Here is a 15,996-nt window from a genome sequence, read left to right on the forward strand (position 1 = left end):
GCCCCACTTTTAAGGTGGTGCGTTAATTTTGACGCTTAATGTATATAAAATTTTATCGGGGCAACTGGAACCTATGCATTTAAACTTTTTTTCGTTTATAAAACTTCAAAATATTCAAATAAATTACAATATAGATGCTTCTTCTTGTACCAGCCCGATTTTCATCTTAAAATATGTATTATTGCACTTCATGAATTTTTTTTACTATCAGTACACAACGTTGTTATGGTTCTACAAAAAATACTTTAACATGAAAATTTTAGTAACGGTACTCATAGCATGAGTTAAAGAACTAGATGCAACGGAAGCTTTGGGATGATGGCTATCATGTTACATTGGTCGGGAAGTGTAAACCGTTGGATTATGAAATTAGAGGTATAAGGCCCAGTTACCTCTATGTTCCAGTTAACCAACTTCACCTTAAAGCAATATTTTTACAGCCACACACAATAATAAAAGGAAAGGAACGTTTCAGGGAGGTATATGTCCAAAAATAAGTATCATTTTAAACTTTTATATAAAGGAAAATGCTATATATATTTATTGAAATGAAATAAACAGAAAATATAACATAATGTATTTCTTTAATTAAATAATGTACATACTAAATAATGAAATGGTACGAAATATTGTTAACAAACTCCTACAAGTGCTAACTAGCAACAGTCGTGTCAAGTCGTCTCAATAATATACAAAAATATATGACCTTTCTAATGATTTAAAAACTTTAATTCATTCGGCAGTTAAACAAAATATACCAAAAAATAAGAAAGTCATACTTATCTACTGTTATATATTTATAATACAAATGTACAGAGTACAAACTTTTAATTATCACATTGTTTATATTTATTAAATATTTGGACCGATATCAAAATTATCTACTTCATATCTATGATGAATATTTGGAAAATGTTTAAATTATTATTTTGTTGAATTTATTTATTGCAGCTTCAGCTTTCTGGATGAAAGGTCTACTTTTGTTCTGCGAGCCTAGCAAAGAAATAAGTATGTGCTTGTCTAGCTAGGACGCGCCTGCGTAGACCCTGATTTTTGTTGAGCTTCGATCCCAACGGTGGTCGGGTTGAGTCGAACACGAAAGTGTTTATACTACATTATCAACCACTTATCGGTAACATCGACCAGCCGATGATGAAATGACTTTATGCAATTTGAAAAGGGAGATCCTAAGAAGATTCTACAGAGCACCAAGAGAGCGATGGTACCTACATTCAGAACTTGGGAAGAACTTGTGTCTTGCCATGTAAGATGTATATGTATTTTACGTATTGGATTTTGTGGATTGGAGGAGATAGTGCAGGAGACCAGAGTTCTACAAAAGCGGTAGCACCCAATGGTAAAGTAAGTACTTAAAAATAACGCCATTGGAATATCTATAAACTAGTAATCTGTACATACTAGGAAAAAACAGATCCAGAAAACAGTAGGTACCAAATTTTGTGTATGATTTTAAATACGGAGATATTTTGGATTCCAAACTCAAAATACCAATAAAACGAAAATAATAGTGGTATTCGTTATTATTAGATTAACTGGATACAAAGATAAATGGGAAGTAGAATAGAAATAGCAAGATTGACGTTCACCAGAAAGTAAATCGAAAATCTTTTCTGGAAATATTTTGAATAAAGATAGTTGAAGCATTTGAAATGTTCTTGCTCATAAGACTACTGAAAATATCTCGTCATATTAATTTTAGCACCTTACAGAATCTTTACAAGTATATTTCTCAAATAACATCACAGACTAGAGTAGATACACTCATGGACCAAAATTTGTTATGACCTACACATAAATTTGAAAAAATAGTTATGTAGTAAAAAACCTAACGGTATTATTGATCGCATTGATGCATTTTATAATAAGCAAGTTATCTATTTATAGGCGATATAAAAAAATGTGTACAATCTGTTTAGAATTTGATATCAGTTCATTTTGCGGTATGCTCCACATTTATGTAGTGGCAATAAAAGTTTTCCTTAAATAAACTGAACAGAAATATTAACCAATACAACCATGTAGAAAAGAATAAAGTAATGAGTTGTCAATTTAGTGATATAAACTCCTCTAAACCCAAATTCGTTTCACTGAATACCCCAATAATCACACATATACCAAGTACTGGACGTTTTGTAGAGGGTTCTTCAGGATTTTGACATATAGTTTCATTGAAGATAAACAATCACTATACAAAGCTTCTTATCTGATAAGGTACTTCGGATTGTTTATTGGATTATTTTATTCCGCATTATTTATTTCAGACTCTATATTTTATGTTCCTTTATATTTCTTCAGTGTATGACCATTTGTCTTTCAACACCAGCCTCTTTTATTCTCACCTCTTGGGCCACTTGCCTGTGGATTTCTGTTGCTATATTTGAAGTATATCCCTCAATTTTATTCGGACTAATTCTATACCCTGTATATATATTGTTTAAGTAATTTAGTAAAAGTCCTACATGGTTACATTTATATATTAATTTTAACAAAATATATCACAATATGCGAGAAAAACATTACTTGTTGCGAGATTTAAACGCACCCATGCAAATAAATTTAACTGCATTCTACACATGTACCAAACCAATCAATAAGTTTCTGGACTAACATATAGATGACGCCACGATCACAAATTCATGTTTTTAAAAGGTCTTATCCCTCAAATGATACCTACCAAAATTTGAGCTAATAAATCGGAGCAGTAGTTTACAAGTTACAGTGGTTTATGTTTTCTTTTTTCACTTTCGCGTGTTGATAGAACATTGTTTTCGACTTTTAAGGTTAAGGTTTCCCGAATACTCTGGTCTTCTAAATTCGGCAGTTCTCGCGGAAAATATTCTGGAAGCTCACAAAATCGATTTACCCGATTGTAAATTGAAGAAACAGAAGCGGTGAAGATATCAAAAGATAATTAGTCCAGGGCGCATCTGTTTTGAGATGGACGTTGAGAAGTAACTCATATTGTTTTGCCGAAATTGCTTGAAATTAACTGATATAATAATAATTGAGTTATCCTCCCACTCAAAAATGTGCGGAACATGGTTTAAATAATCAAAATGTCAAAAAATGAAAGAATGATTATAACTTTAAAAATATGCATTTTCGAGAAAAGTTACACCAACATAAAAGTTGCGTAATTAAATTTTCTACAATATAGGATTAGTTAAAAATTTTAAAAATTGTCACCCTTGTTGCAAAATAGCAATAATTACGAAATAACCATAAAAAAACAAGTAAGTATTCGCATTTTACGTTTTTCAACTATTTATGCTAGAATTAGGACCTTCATATTTTACCCAGAAAAACTTTATGATATAATAAAACAATACTGTAAATTTCATTAAGATCGGTTTAATAGATTTTGCAATCAGATTTCGCAAAAAAATTCATTTTTTCAAAATGTTGCAGGACTAAAAATAAAGCAGATAGCAAATTGAAAATTTTTTTACATATAGAAGAATACTGCACCTTTCATTTTCAATTTGCAAAATTAAAATCGGTTAACTACCACGGCGTCAGTAATTTTTTTAAATAAACATTAATTTTTCGCAAGACAGCGGTGTTCGATTCACACAAGTTGATTTCCACCAAAAATTTCTTTCAATCTTTATCTAATATATTATTTTCTTACTCTATATTTTGTTGTATTTTAATATTTTAATTCCACAAAAATCAAACTAATATGATTATTGTTTGTGAAATATTATTTAAACAATTGCATATGTTTAAAAATAATAACTTTTATTCTCTAAGTTAAAATATATGAACAAAGAAAGTTTTTGTTAAAAATGTGTTACTTCAAAGGCCAGACTATGTGTTTTTATTTTGCAATAAACAAATTTATTTATTAATATCGAAATGTACTAAAAATTAAAATTTATCAATCATTATCAAAGGGCACTGGAATACCCAATCAGAGCAAACGTATCCGCTGTCCTGTGCGTAGAACCAAAAATTAATGTTTATTTAAAAAAATCCTGACGTCGTGGTAGTTAACTAATTTTAATTTTGCAGACTGCAAATAAAAGGTACGGTATTCTTCTATATGTATAAAAAAACTAACTTGATGTCTGCTTTATTTTCAGACCTGCAATATTTTGAAAAAATAATTTTTTTTTGCGAAAGCTGGATTGCAAAATTTACTTTACAAAACCTATTAAACCGATCATAATTAAATTTACAGTATTGTTTAACTAGATCATAAAGTTTTTCTGGGTGAAATACGAAGGTCCTAAGTGTAGCATAAATGATTGAAAAACATAAAATGCGAATACTTGTTTTTTATGGTTTTCGCAATTATTGCTATTTTGCAACAAGGGTGACAATTTTTAAAATTTTTAACTAATCCTATATTGTAGAAAATTTAATTACGCAACTTTTATGTTGGTGTAACTGATAAGTTATAATCAAAAAGCGAAGAAAAAAATCGAATATTTCCTTCATTTTTTGACGTTTTGATGATTTAAACAATGTTCCGGACCTTTTTGAGTGGGAAGATAACTCAAATATTATTATATGAGTTATTTTCAAGCAATTTCTGCAAAAAAATATGAGTCACCTCTCAACATCCAAATGTACTAATATTTTTACAAATGCACCCTGGTCTAAATATAGACTTTACAGAAACATTTCGCGATGGAAAATATGTATTAATAAGTTTATCATCATTCAAAGTCGATGTTATGCTTGCTTACAGTCTATCAAAACAACGTGTCATCAATTCAGAGCGATATTTTCAACTGTTTTGGCACAATAAGCATATGTTCTTTACCTTTTTGTGCCAAGGGATGAAACATGGATCAAACATTTCACTTCGTAGTCATATCGGCAATCAGCTGAGTGGATAACAGTAGATTCAAGATGTTCAAAACGACTAAAGACTCAACAGTTGTATGATTTTAACTTGTGTATTTAGGGATGCGTGATGTATCTATTACCTTAAAAAATTACCGAAGAATCATAATTTTCGTTATTGATGCGCTCGCTCGAAGAAAGAACATGTCAGAAAACAAATAAATAAAGAGGTTACTGGCAGCCTCCAGAAATGAGGATTTTACTGAGAAAACTGAGCAGCAAAGACATACCGTTCTATTAAAATTCCGTAGAGAAACGTAGAAATCAGTGTGTTTCAGTAAAAAGTTATTATTTTATTAGTTAGCTCAGAGACTTATTGAGTGAAGGCTTATACAATAAAATATAAAGTACTATAAGTTAATAAATCTTCGCTGAACCGGCTAAAGGAAGCCATAATATGAAAACAGACTACAATAAATAAATTAATTAAACTTATTTCTTTTGCACAGTGCGGAATTTTGAGTAAGAATTTACTCAAAACATTGGAACAGTATTTCACTAATACCAAAAATAACATAATTATACAGTCACTGCTCAAATTATTAGACGCATCCTAGCAATTTCAGTTTCTTTTAATTTCAAGCGCCTTGAAAGTATCTTCATAGTGATACAGAGCTGCTGAATGGGTTGCATAATAATTAGTGAATAATCATGGTACACAATCAAGTTACAAAGGGTGACACTTTTTAATTGAATTGTCAAAACTTGACAGATGGCAATAGAATGTACTAAGAAGTGTGCAGTAATCCGACTTTTCCCAACTAGTCTTTTACTTTAATTAGTGATTAATGTTCGAATTCTGTAAAATTTTCAGTGGTGAGTGTTGATAAGACTATATAGTAATGTTATGTTTTGAATTTGGTTAATTTCTAATCATAAAAAGAGGACATTTAATCTCTGACTGGACTTTTTCATATGGTAAATGTAAAAATCTTTCTGTTTAGCAAATCTCTTCTATTAATGCTCTAATAGAAACTACTACATATCGTCAAAGCTAGAAAATGTGGTGTATCTCAATCATCAACTCAAAAGTGAGTCAAAACCTTAAAGAGAAATATCCTGTTACATCGGTTCGGAAGGGTCGGTGTGGAAGAAAGTTTTCAGTCACCCCAAAGGGCAACGAATTTTAAAAAATTTGGTTGTAAACACGAAATAGATACCCATCGAGATAAAAGGAATATGTACATTGGAAGAAGCATGGTGTTTAAAGAAATAAAATATGAGCCCATTTAAATAAAATATGAGAAGGGACGTGTAATAAAAACAATAATGATCTGGTTTGTAATGAGTCACAAGAATGGGACACTCACAGGTGGTAGAAGGAACCACGCGGAAGGACCAGTATAAAAGAGTCTTGCAGACAATATTGGTTGCACAAATAAACGAACAGTTCGATAATGGTCGCAAGTTCAGGATGGAGAACCTTGCCATATGGCTAAAAACGATAAAAGTTTTTTGATAGGACAAAAAATTTCTCTATTAGCATGCCTCGGCAATTCACCAGACATGAAGCCCAAAAATGTCTGGGAGTGCCTAAAAAGGAAATTTGCCGAGAAAATAGTAACAAACAAGGTTCAGTTGCTAGAATCATTTTTCAATGAAACCGTAATGACCATTTAAAAGAAATAGCAAGATGCATAAATATACCTGGGAGAGTGGTTGCACTTTTCTTAAAGCCAAGGTTGGCTTAACAAAATATTAGTATTGTAGTAAAATTATGTATATAAATATACCGAAAAAAGTTAATACTATCATTTAGGTGATCCTCTTATATACACCTAACAGTTCTAATTACAATTAATTATAAAACAAAGAAAACCACAATTTACTAAGTGAGTTTAATAATATGAGCAGGGAGTATAGTTTTATATTTATTAAAACTACATTTATACTTTAAATATTATGTTTACAATCAATCAATATATTACAATCAAAAATTGTAGCTTAATCCCATATACGTAAACACAATATGTAAATTAAACGTGCCACAAGAAAGTAGCTTCAGAACCTTGTTACATTTATACTGTCTCGGGATCGTACTAAAGACTTTAAGAAGAATAGTATTTTAACATTGAAAAACCACCCAAAAGTTATTCCAAATGTATGGACATCTATTTTCCAATAGGCATTTGGAACATATGTAGGTTCATGATGTTAAAGATATATTAACATTTCTTTTTGGACTGGTGTTCTGAAACAATGACTCACAAGACCAGCATGGGGATCATAATTTATATAGCACCCCTTAAAAACTCTTTAAAATAAGAAATGGTATTTCATATTCAGTGATTTATAGAATAGTAGATTGAATAATCTTAAGCAAAATTCCAAATTAACTGTATAAAGTTCTCACTACATTGTAAAAAAAACTTATTTATTAAGGGCAATAAAGACAACTTTGTGTTTTAAACATGTTACGTTACTCGTTACTTCTGAGTGGCACATACAGCATAGATTTAACTTTGTGAACTTATTCTAATTGTTGAAATTTAACCAATCTAATTTATTGTTAAAAATAACGTTAGTACTTGATTTACACTAGGAAGAAAAAATACTGAAGCGATCTCTTGATCAGAATGTGTGAAGAGCTGGGACCTAAATTAAATGAAATTACGAATGCATTTTAGTTACAGGGTTAATTATTACAATTTTACTAATATTTCGTGTAAAGCTAACGTGTGTAAAAGAAATTCATACAGTTCTCCAATAAATACTAAACTATTTACTGCAGAAGCAGCATATAGAAACTGTTGGATGTTTACAAATCAAGTAATAAATTATAATTAATCCTCGTACAGTATTTTATCATTGCTGATAGCAATGAAAATGAATTAAAAACTATATAAGTTACAGGATTATTCAAAATTTATCATTCTTACAATGTTCTAGAAAATTGAATTTTCTATAACCCAAAAACAGTTGATTTGTGGCTTAAAATTAAAACTAGGAAAACATTCAGTACATCCACAAAAACTTTTGTTTAACAATTATTGTTCTATGTGTAAATATGTTGACTTACACTTTGAAATTTGGACAAATTAAAACATCAATTGCACATCTCAAATCTTGAATGAAATAAAAATAGACGGTATAAAGCTACGTATAATTCACATAAGTATGTAAAACTTCAAATTTTTGTCACTGGATCTCAATATATTTGATCATAAACCGCAGATTTACTGCTGTTTGTGTAACACACAAAACACTGTTGTTCTCTAAGTTGCTAAATTTATGTGCCAACTTTTACCTTAAATTCTATGCAAACACAAGAATGGCATTAAAAAGGAACTAACAGAAATGCATAGAGGCCTGCCACAAGTATGCTGTATGTCCGCGACCCTGTTTAATAGATATTATCTAAATGGTGCAATAAAGGGAGAAGAAAAATAAATTTGTTAGGAATTGCGGAAGTCTGAGCAATGAGCACATAAATAAATTAGAAGAAAACGCTTAAGGTACTAGAACACTTTAGAAGACCAAAAATAAGCATTCTTTTCAAGAGTTTTTTTCTCAGAACCTTTATTAGAAATGAACATAAAACCTTTTACATATTAATATCTAACTCTTAAGGTAGAATTCCGCACCAAGCGACCGAGACAGGAGACCGCGACAGGCGACAGATCGGCGAGGTCTCCGCACGACAGCTCTCAATGCAATTATATCAGGGTAGTTCTGCAGCCCGCGACCGAGAAGAGCGACCAACTATCGTTTATCGCGACCTATCTGTCGCCTGTCGCGGTCTCCTGTCTCGGTCGCTTGGTGCGGAATTCTACCTTTAGAGAATACAAAAGATATATCTTTTTTCATGTATGCACGTACACTAATATTGTAGAGGGCGCCAAAGACGAGGCTTCGAAAAAAAGTAGTTCCGATGGCGGACAGTTAATCTCAGGATTGCGATCTCTGAAACAAAAAAATCGTAGGGCATTTAAAAAAGGAAGGTTTCTTACGTGACAATTTACCACCGTTAGTAAAAAATTCCAAAAAAAAAGATTTTACGGAAATTTGAAAAAATTTTGTAAAAAAATCGCCCGTTTTTCTTCAGTTTTTTATGGTTAAAAAATATCTATTTTTTATTTTTTGGTCAAACTGTGGTAAATTGTCATGTTAAAAACCTTCCTTTTTCAAATGAAGTACGATATTTTTGTTTCAGATATTCCAAACCTGAGATTAACTGTCCGCCATCATTTTTCGAGGCTTCGACTTTTGCGCCCTCTACAATATTAGTGTACGTGCATAAATGAAAAAAGATATATTTTTTGTACTCTCTAAGAGTTAGATATTAATATGTAAAAAGTTTTATGTTCATTTCTAATAAAGGTACCGAGAAAAAAAATTCTTGAAAAAAATGATTATTTTTGGTCTTCTAAAGTGTATTAGTACCTTAAGATTGTAGTTCTAAACACCCAGCGGTTATGAACCCAAAAAAGGGATAAAGGTGATGCTGAGGTTGATTCCCTTCATCTACATTCGAATAACATATTCACTAGCCAAAATTCTACGCCGAACTGAGAGATAGAAAGATACAAATGAAATTATTGGTCTTTTGGTTTAAATTCAAATGTAAACTGAAAGTTTTATCAAAATTAGAATGAAATGTACATGATTTTAGAGATTGTATAAACGGTTCTACTGTAAACGTAAAAGATAAGATAAAAAAAAGTGGAATTACACAGGCAGCTTACATCACTCATATCAGTAGGAGACGATTATTGATTAAAATATGTAATATGCAAGCACACTGTCGTGTATGTGTATAACATATTACCAAATAGCTCTAGATTTGGCTAATATACAGCCCAGCATGAACAACAATGTTTTGTGGAATATTCGATATTTTATAAAAAAATTGCAAAAAGACAAAAGGCAGTAAAATCAATGTTTGTACATACATGATATAGGCACAAAACTTTGAAATGAATAGCACTTGTGGACTATAAATAACGAAAGAATATAAATATTAACGCTTTGAAGGTGGAATTAAATGTGTGGGCAATACTGAAGGTATATCATTACCGTCGATTTTTATATTGATCAAGTGCATTGCTAAAGCAAATTCTTCGTCGTCCAACATGCCGTCTTTGTCTACGTCTGCGAGTTTCCATACTTTACTCAGTACTGAGTTTGGTAGTTTGGATTTCACCATCTCTGATTTGGCAGCTGAAAAATAAAAAAACAAAGTCAACGAAGCATTCACAGACGTTTTGGCAAATAATAATAATAATTTTTCACTTAGAGGGAATGGGAGCGATCTGGGTAAATATGGATAATAATAATAATAATAATAATAATAATAACTTTGTATAAATTGGTCACATCCTGTGTAGCCCGGCGTATCTACCAACACTGTGCTCTGAACAATATCATAGAGCCTCAACAGAAAGGATGCGCTAAGGGTTCCATGGGTTGCAAAGAACAACTCATCATCGACTCAGTCATTTCTAACCAGGCGTATTCCAAAAAGAGGAATCTTTTTACTGCCTTCATTGATTACAAGAAGGCCTTTGATTCAGTGCCGCATGAATGGCTTATAGATATATTGAGAATATATAAAGTCGATGATAATATAGTGACCTTTTTAGAGCATATAATGACAGAGTGGAAAACTAGAATTCACCTTCAAATACCTGGTGAAATTAACATCGAAACTGAAAATATCGCAATCAGCCGGGGCCTGTTTCAAGGAGATTCGTTGAGTCCTCTGTGGTTCTGTCTAGCTATGAACCCACTATCTCAGCTATTAAACTCCACAGACGCAGGTTTTAGCATCAAAAATAACAACAATGTGGTGGCGAAGCTTAATCATTTATTGTACATGGATGATTTGAAATTAATGGCTTCCACTCGCAACCAACTCGATGAGATGCTAAAATATGTAGAAACTTTTTCTAATGATATTAGTATGCACTTCGGACTAGACAAGTGCCGTATTTTAAATTTAGTCAGAGGAAAAGTACAGCCCGGAGGATTCGATATGCAAAATGGCCAGAACATCGAGGCCATGGGTGAAAACGATATGTATAAATATCTTGGAGTAAAGCAAGCGCGGAAAATTGACCATAAACAAATGAAAACAGAGATAACTACAGAGTTTATACGAAGGGTAAAACAGCTGCTTCGCTCACACCTTAACAGTAGAAATTTGTTTAAGGCACTAAACACCTACGCATGTTCCGCGGTTAGCTACTCATTTGGCATTGTTAAGTGGACAAAAACGGACATAGAAAATCTTCAGCGAAAAGTACGAACGCACCTCACAAAGGCACAAAAACACCATCCCAAAAGTGCAGTGGAAAGAACGACATTACCACGGAATTTAGGAGGAAGAGGACTTATGGATATAGGTGAGCAATTAGACAAACAAATTGCTAACTTAAGAACTTATTTTCAGATGCAGGCTGAGACATCTACTCTACATCGCGCTATCTGCGCAGTAGATGACACAACACCGATTAAACTGAGGGAAGCAGAAATGCGCATAAACCACCTCACTAAAGACGAAAAACTGCGTACCTGGATGGGTAAACCTCTACACGGGCGACATCCCAATGAGGTCAGCCAAGACTATGTCACAATACAGCGTCGAACTATTGGTTGACATCAGGAAAGATGTTCCCTGAAACGGAGGGATCAATACTGGCCATTCAGGATCAGGTTATACCGACCAGAAATTACCTGAAATATATCGTCAAAGACCCTCAGGTTCAAAACGACAGATGCCGATATGGATGTCAAGCCCAAGAAACCATCCAACATATTACAGGGGGCTGCCAGGCATTTGCTGCAACTGAATACAAGGAACGGCATGACGCAGTGGGAAAAATCCTTCATCAGGAGATAGCTATCAAGCTGGGACTTCTCCAAACGGATCATCTCCCGTATTATCAATACGTCCCTGAGAGTATGCTTGAGGATGGCAACTACAAGCTATACTGGGACCGCACTGTGCTCACAGACCAAACAGTGGCACATAATAGACCAGATCTCGTACTAGTTAATAAATTAACAAAACAAACAACACTAATTGATGTGGCGATACCTAACAACAATAATCTCCGTAGTAAATTTACTGAAAAGATCGCCAAGTACAGAGATCTGGAAATTCAAATACGAAGGCAATGGAGAATGCAAAGTACCCAGACGATACCGATTATCATGTCTACTACTGGAGTCATTCCGAAGACCCTCCTCGAAAGCATAAAAAAGCTGGGTCTGAATGAACATCTTTATAAGACCATGCAGAAAGCTGTACTACTCGCGACGGCCAGAAGTGTACGAAAATTTTTGGGAGATACACCTGCATTCCAAGTCACCTAGGGCTCGATAACACGGAAAGAGTCCCACCAGAGCTCAATCCTTTTGATACCGTAGGTATCTGGGATGAGTCAATTTTCCCCTTAGAGGGAGTGTGAGCCGTATGGCTAACTCTGGATAAATAATAATAAAACAATAACACAATGAAAATAAACCATACCCAACCCAAGAAGCAAGTCATTAGTTTTGGGGAAATCAACGTTCGACGCCAGCTATTCATAACACCAATGCTGGATGGATTGAAGACACGACGATCGACTGTGAACATTACAATAATATTCCTTACGAACTCTTCAGCACTGAAAAAGTCTCTAATACTTTCAAAGAGCTTCCTTCATAACTGGAAATTTCCTGGACCACACGGAGTTAAAAACTTCTTTAGTTCAAAACTTCTGGCTAAAGAAGTTTTGGAATGTTCATGAGTGCTGATCAACACTAAAGTGCATTCAGCATAACCCAAAAACCAATGAGTAATCTGTTTGCATCAATTTAATGCCGGAAACCCTCGAAACTCCAGAAGATGACGTGCCTTAGTAGTCATCCTGGGCACCAGGTGCTCTGGGGTTCGGTTCTGATGGCATATTCGTTTTTAGCGACCCCAAAACCCCCCGAGCATAAATTAAATGCCGAAAACCATGGAAACTCCAGAATATGACGTCCCTTGCAGTGACCCTGGGGACCAGGTGCTCCGGGGGTCGGTTCTAATGTCGTATTCGTGTTCAGTGACACAAAAAATCCCTGAGCAACAAAATCTGGCCCTTAATATGGTTATTTTGACATGTTTATACACTTTGGGATGCATTTATGCACTTTAAAGTGCCATTATGCATTTCCACCCATTTTTGTACAGGGTTATTCACTATATTTTGACCCCCCTGTAAACTGCTTTATTTACAGAATTAGAAAAAAAAATGTTAAATACAAAAGTTATTCAATTTTTAAATTATAATTTTTTGACATATATATCATACTAGTGACGTCATCCATTTGGGCGTGATGACGTAATCGACTATTTTTTTTAAATGGGAATAGGGGTCGAGTGCTAGCTCATTTGAAAGGTTATTCAATTCCCTATTCAGTAGTATAAACAGTAACATGTATAATTAATTATACAGGGTGTCCAAAATTTTTTTTTTAATTAAATTAACTGACACAAAAAGAAGAATGTATGTAATTAATTTAATTTAAAATACATTTTACTGCTGTTAGAAAACAGAAATAAAAGTTTATTGCACAAATAAACATTGATTTTGGCTTAAATTCAATGTTCAATCTGCCAAGAGGCAGATAGGTGGCAGATTGAACATTGAATTTAAGTGAAAAGTTATGTTTATTTGTTCAATAAACATTTATTTCTGTTTTGTGACAGCAGTAGAATGTATTTTGAATTAAATAAATTAAATACATTCTTCTTTTTGTGTCAATTAATTTAATTAAAAACAATTTTTTTTGACACCCCGTATAATTAATCAACTTAATGCTTATATTACTAACTAGGGAATTGAATAACCTTTCAAATGAGCTAGCACTCAACCCCTATTCCCATTTAAAAAAATAGTCGATTACGTCATCACGCCCAAATGGAGGACGTCACTAGTACGATATATATTATGTCAAAAAATCGTAATTTAAAAATCGAATAACTTTTGTATTTAACATTTTTTTTCTAATTCTGTAAATAAAGCAGTTTACAGGGGGGTCAAAATAGAGTGAATAACCCTGTACAGTATTAGACTTTTTTCCTGACGTGATCCTGACCATAATTCAAAAAGTTGCAAGTCTCTAGGTGCTGTATTTAAAAATCGATTTATTTTTTGCTAAATGCCCAGGTCTATAAGTAGGATGAGAGCTGCTTTTTTAATATTTCTCTTTTTCATGTATGTTTCTTTCATGATTATTGATGCATCTTTCCATTGGACTCTGTGCTCATTGTTCCAGGCATGTTTGCATATCTGTGATTTTTCTAAGTTTCTGTTTTTGGTCTATGTTTCATGATCGTTTATCCTAACACTTTCTCCCATATAGAAATTGTTGCATTCACAGGGTATTTTATAGGTGCAGTTCTTTAATTTCCCTTGCGTGTTGTTAGGTTTGGTTTTTTGGCAGGTTAAATCTCAGTGTATTTGAATTTTCTTTTGACATTGTGCTTATTTCCTATCTTTGTTAATTTTTCTGATAAGCCCTTTACATGTGGTATGGTTGCCATCTTTGAATCCCTTCTTGTGAGTGTTTATGGATTGCTTGTGGTGTTTTGTTGTTTAGAACCATGTTTTATATCATCATCATCATCATTCAACCCGGATCTATCCATTGCTGGATATAAGTCTCCCTCAGTCTTCTCCATGTATTCCTGTTTTGTGCTGTTTGTATCGAATTTTTGTAAATCCATTTTATGTCATCAGATCATCATGTTGGCGGACGACCTCTACTCCGATATGCTTCTTGTCTTGGTCTCCAGTGTATTATTCGCTGGGTCCATCTGTTATCCGACATTCTAGCTACGTGCACCGCCGAGTTCCACTCATATTCAAATATAGTGTGAATCCTATAAAAGTGAAATTTGTGCACCCCATACATGTGCAACATTTTATGGTGGTTTTGTTCCGTTAAACCCTCCCAAACTTTTATGTACGTTCTAATTAAATTATTATTGTTGTTCTGAAGCTATTTCGTTTATTATATTTATTATAATATAAATTATTATTGCGGAACCATTAGTTAAACATAATGTTTTTAAAACTTTTTTGCCTCTTAATATTTTTTCGATAAACCAGTTTTTATCGAGATGCTGCTTCTTTTTGAATATGTTTACATACAAATTTTATGGGGGTTTTGTTCCCTTAAACCCCCCAAATGTTTGTGTACGTTCCAATTAAATTATTATTGTGGTACCATTAGTTAAACAAAACGGTTTTAAAGCTTTTTTCCTCTTATAATTTTTTCAATACACCAGTTTTTATTGAGATGTGGCTTCTTTTTTAATATATTTCAAAACCTACTTAAAATGTAAATTATAAATACATTTTCATATTATTACCAGGTCTCCAAAATCTTACTTAGCCATTTAAAAATATGTGCTGGATTTTCTTCTTCTTCTTACGCCACTCCTATCGGAGATTGAAAATCATCAAGGCTACGCTGACCTTGTTTACAGCTGACCTAAAAAGTTCATTAGTGGTGCAGCCAAACCACTCTCTCAAATTCCGCAAAATTTTGTAACTTCAAAGGGCTGTATCTTTTTTATGTGCATATTTGTACTAAGGTAATAGTCCAGGGCGCATCTGTTTTGAGATGGACGTTGAGAGGTGACTCAAATTTTTTTGCAGAAATTGCTTGAAAATAACTTAAATAATAATATTTGAGTTATCCTCCCACTCAAAATGGTCCGGAACATTGTTTAAATAATCAAAATGTCAAAATATGAAGGAAAAATTCGATTTTTTTATTGGTTTTTTGATTATAACTTTAAAACTTTTCATTTCTGAGAAAAGTTGTACTGACATAAAAGTTGTGAAATTAAATTTCCTACCATACAGAATTTGTTTTAAATTTAAAAAATAGTCACTCTTGTTGCAAAATAGCAATAATTGCGACAAAAACCATACAAAAACAAGTATTTGCATTTTACGTTTTTCAAACATTTATGCTACATGTAGGACCTTCATATTTTACCCAGAAAAACTTTATGATATAGTAAAACAACACTGTAAATATCGGTTTAATAGATTTTGCAAAATAACTTTTGCAATCCGGCTTTCACAAAAAAAATTAATTTTTTTAAAATGTTACAGGACTGAAAATAAAGTA

General features: G+C 32.8%; 1 protein-coding gene across 1 annotated transcript in view; it reads right to left on the bottom strand.

The window, feature by feature from the left end:
• Nucleotides 1–562: 562 nt before the first annotated feature.
• Nucleotides 563–15,996, bottom strand: part of LOC126878675 (EH domain-containing protein 1-like) — an 83,627-nt gene continuing 68,193 nt past the window's right edge. The window contains exon 2 of the mRNA XM_050641526.1: nt 563–10,035. Within this exon, the coding sequence (XP_050497483.1) occupies nt 9,836–10,035 (200 nt within the window). The 3' untranslated portion in view covers nt 563–9,835. The remainder of the gene's footprint in view (nt 10,036–15,996) is intronic.

This window comes from Diabrotica virgifera, chromosome 10 (assembly GCF_917563875.1).
Source record: "Diabrotica virgifera virgifera chromosome 10, PGI_DIABVI_V3a".
NCBI classification, from domain to species: Eukaryota; Metazoa; Arthropoda; class Insecta; order Coleoptera; family Chrysomelidae; genus Diabrotica; species Diabrotica virgifera.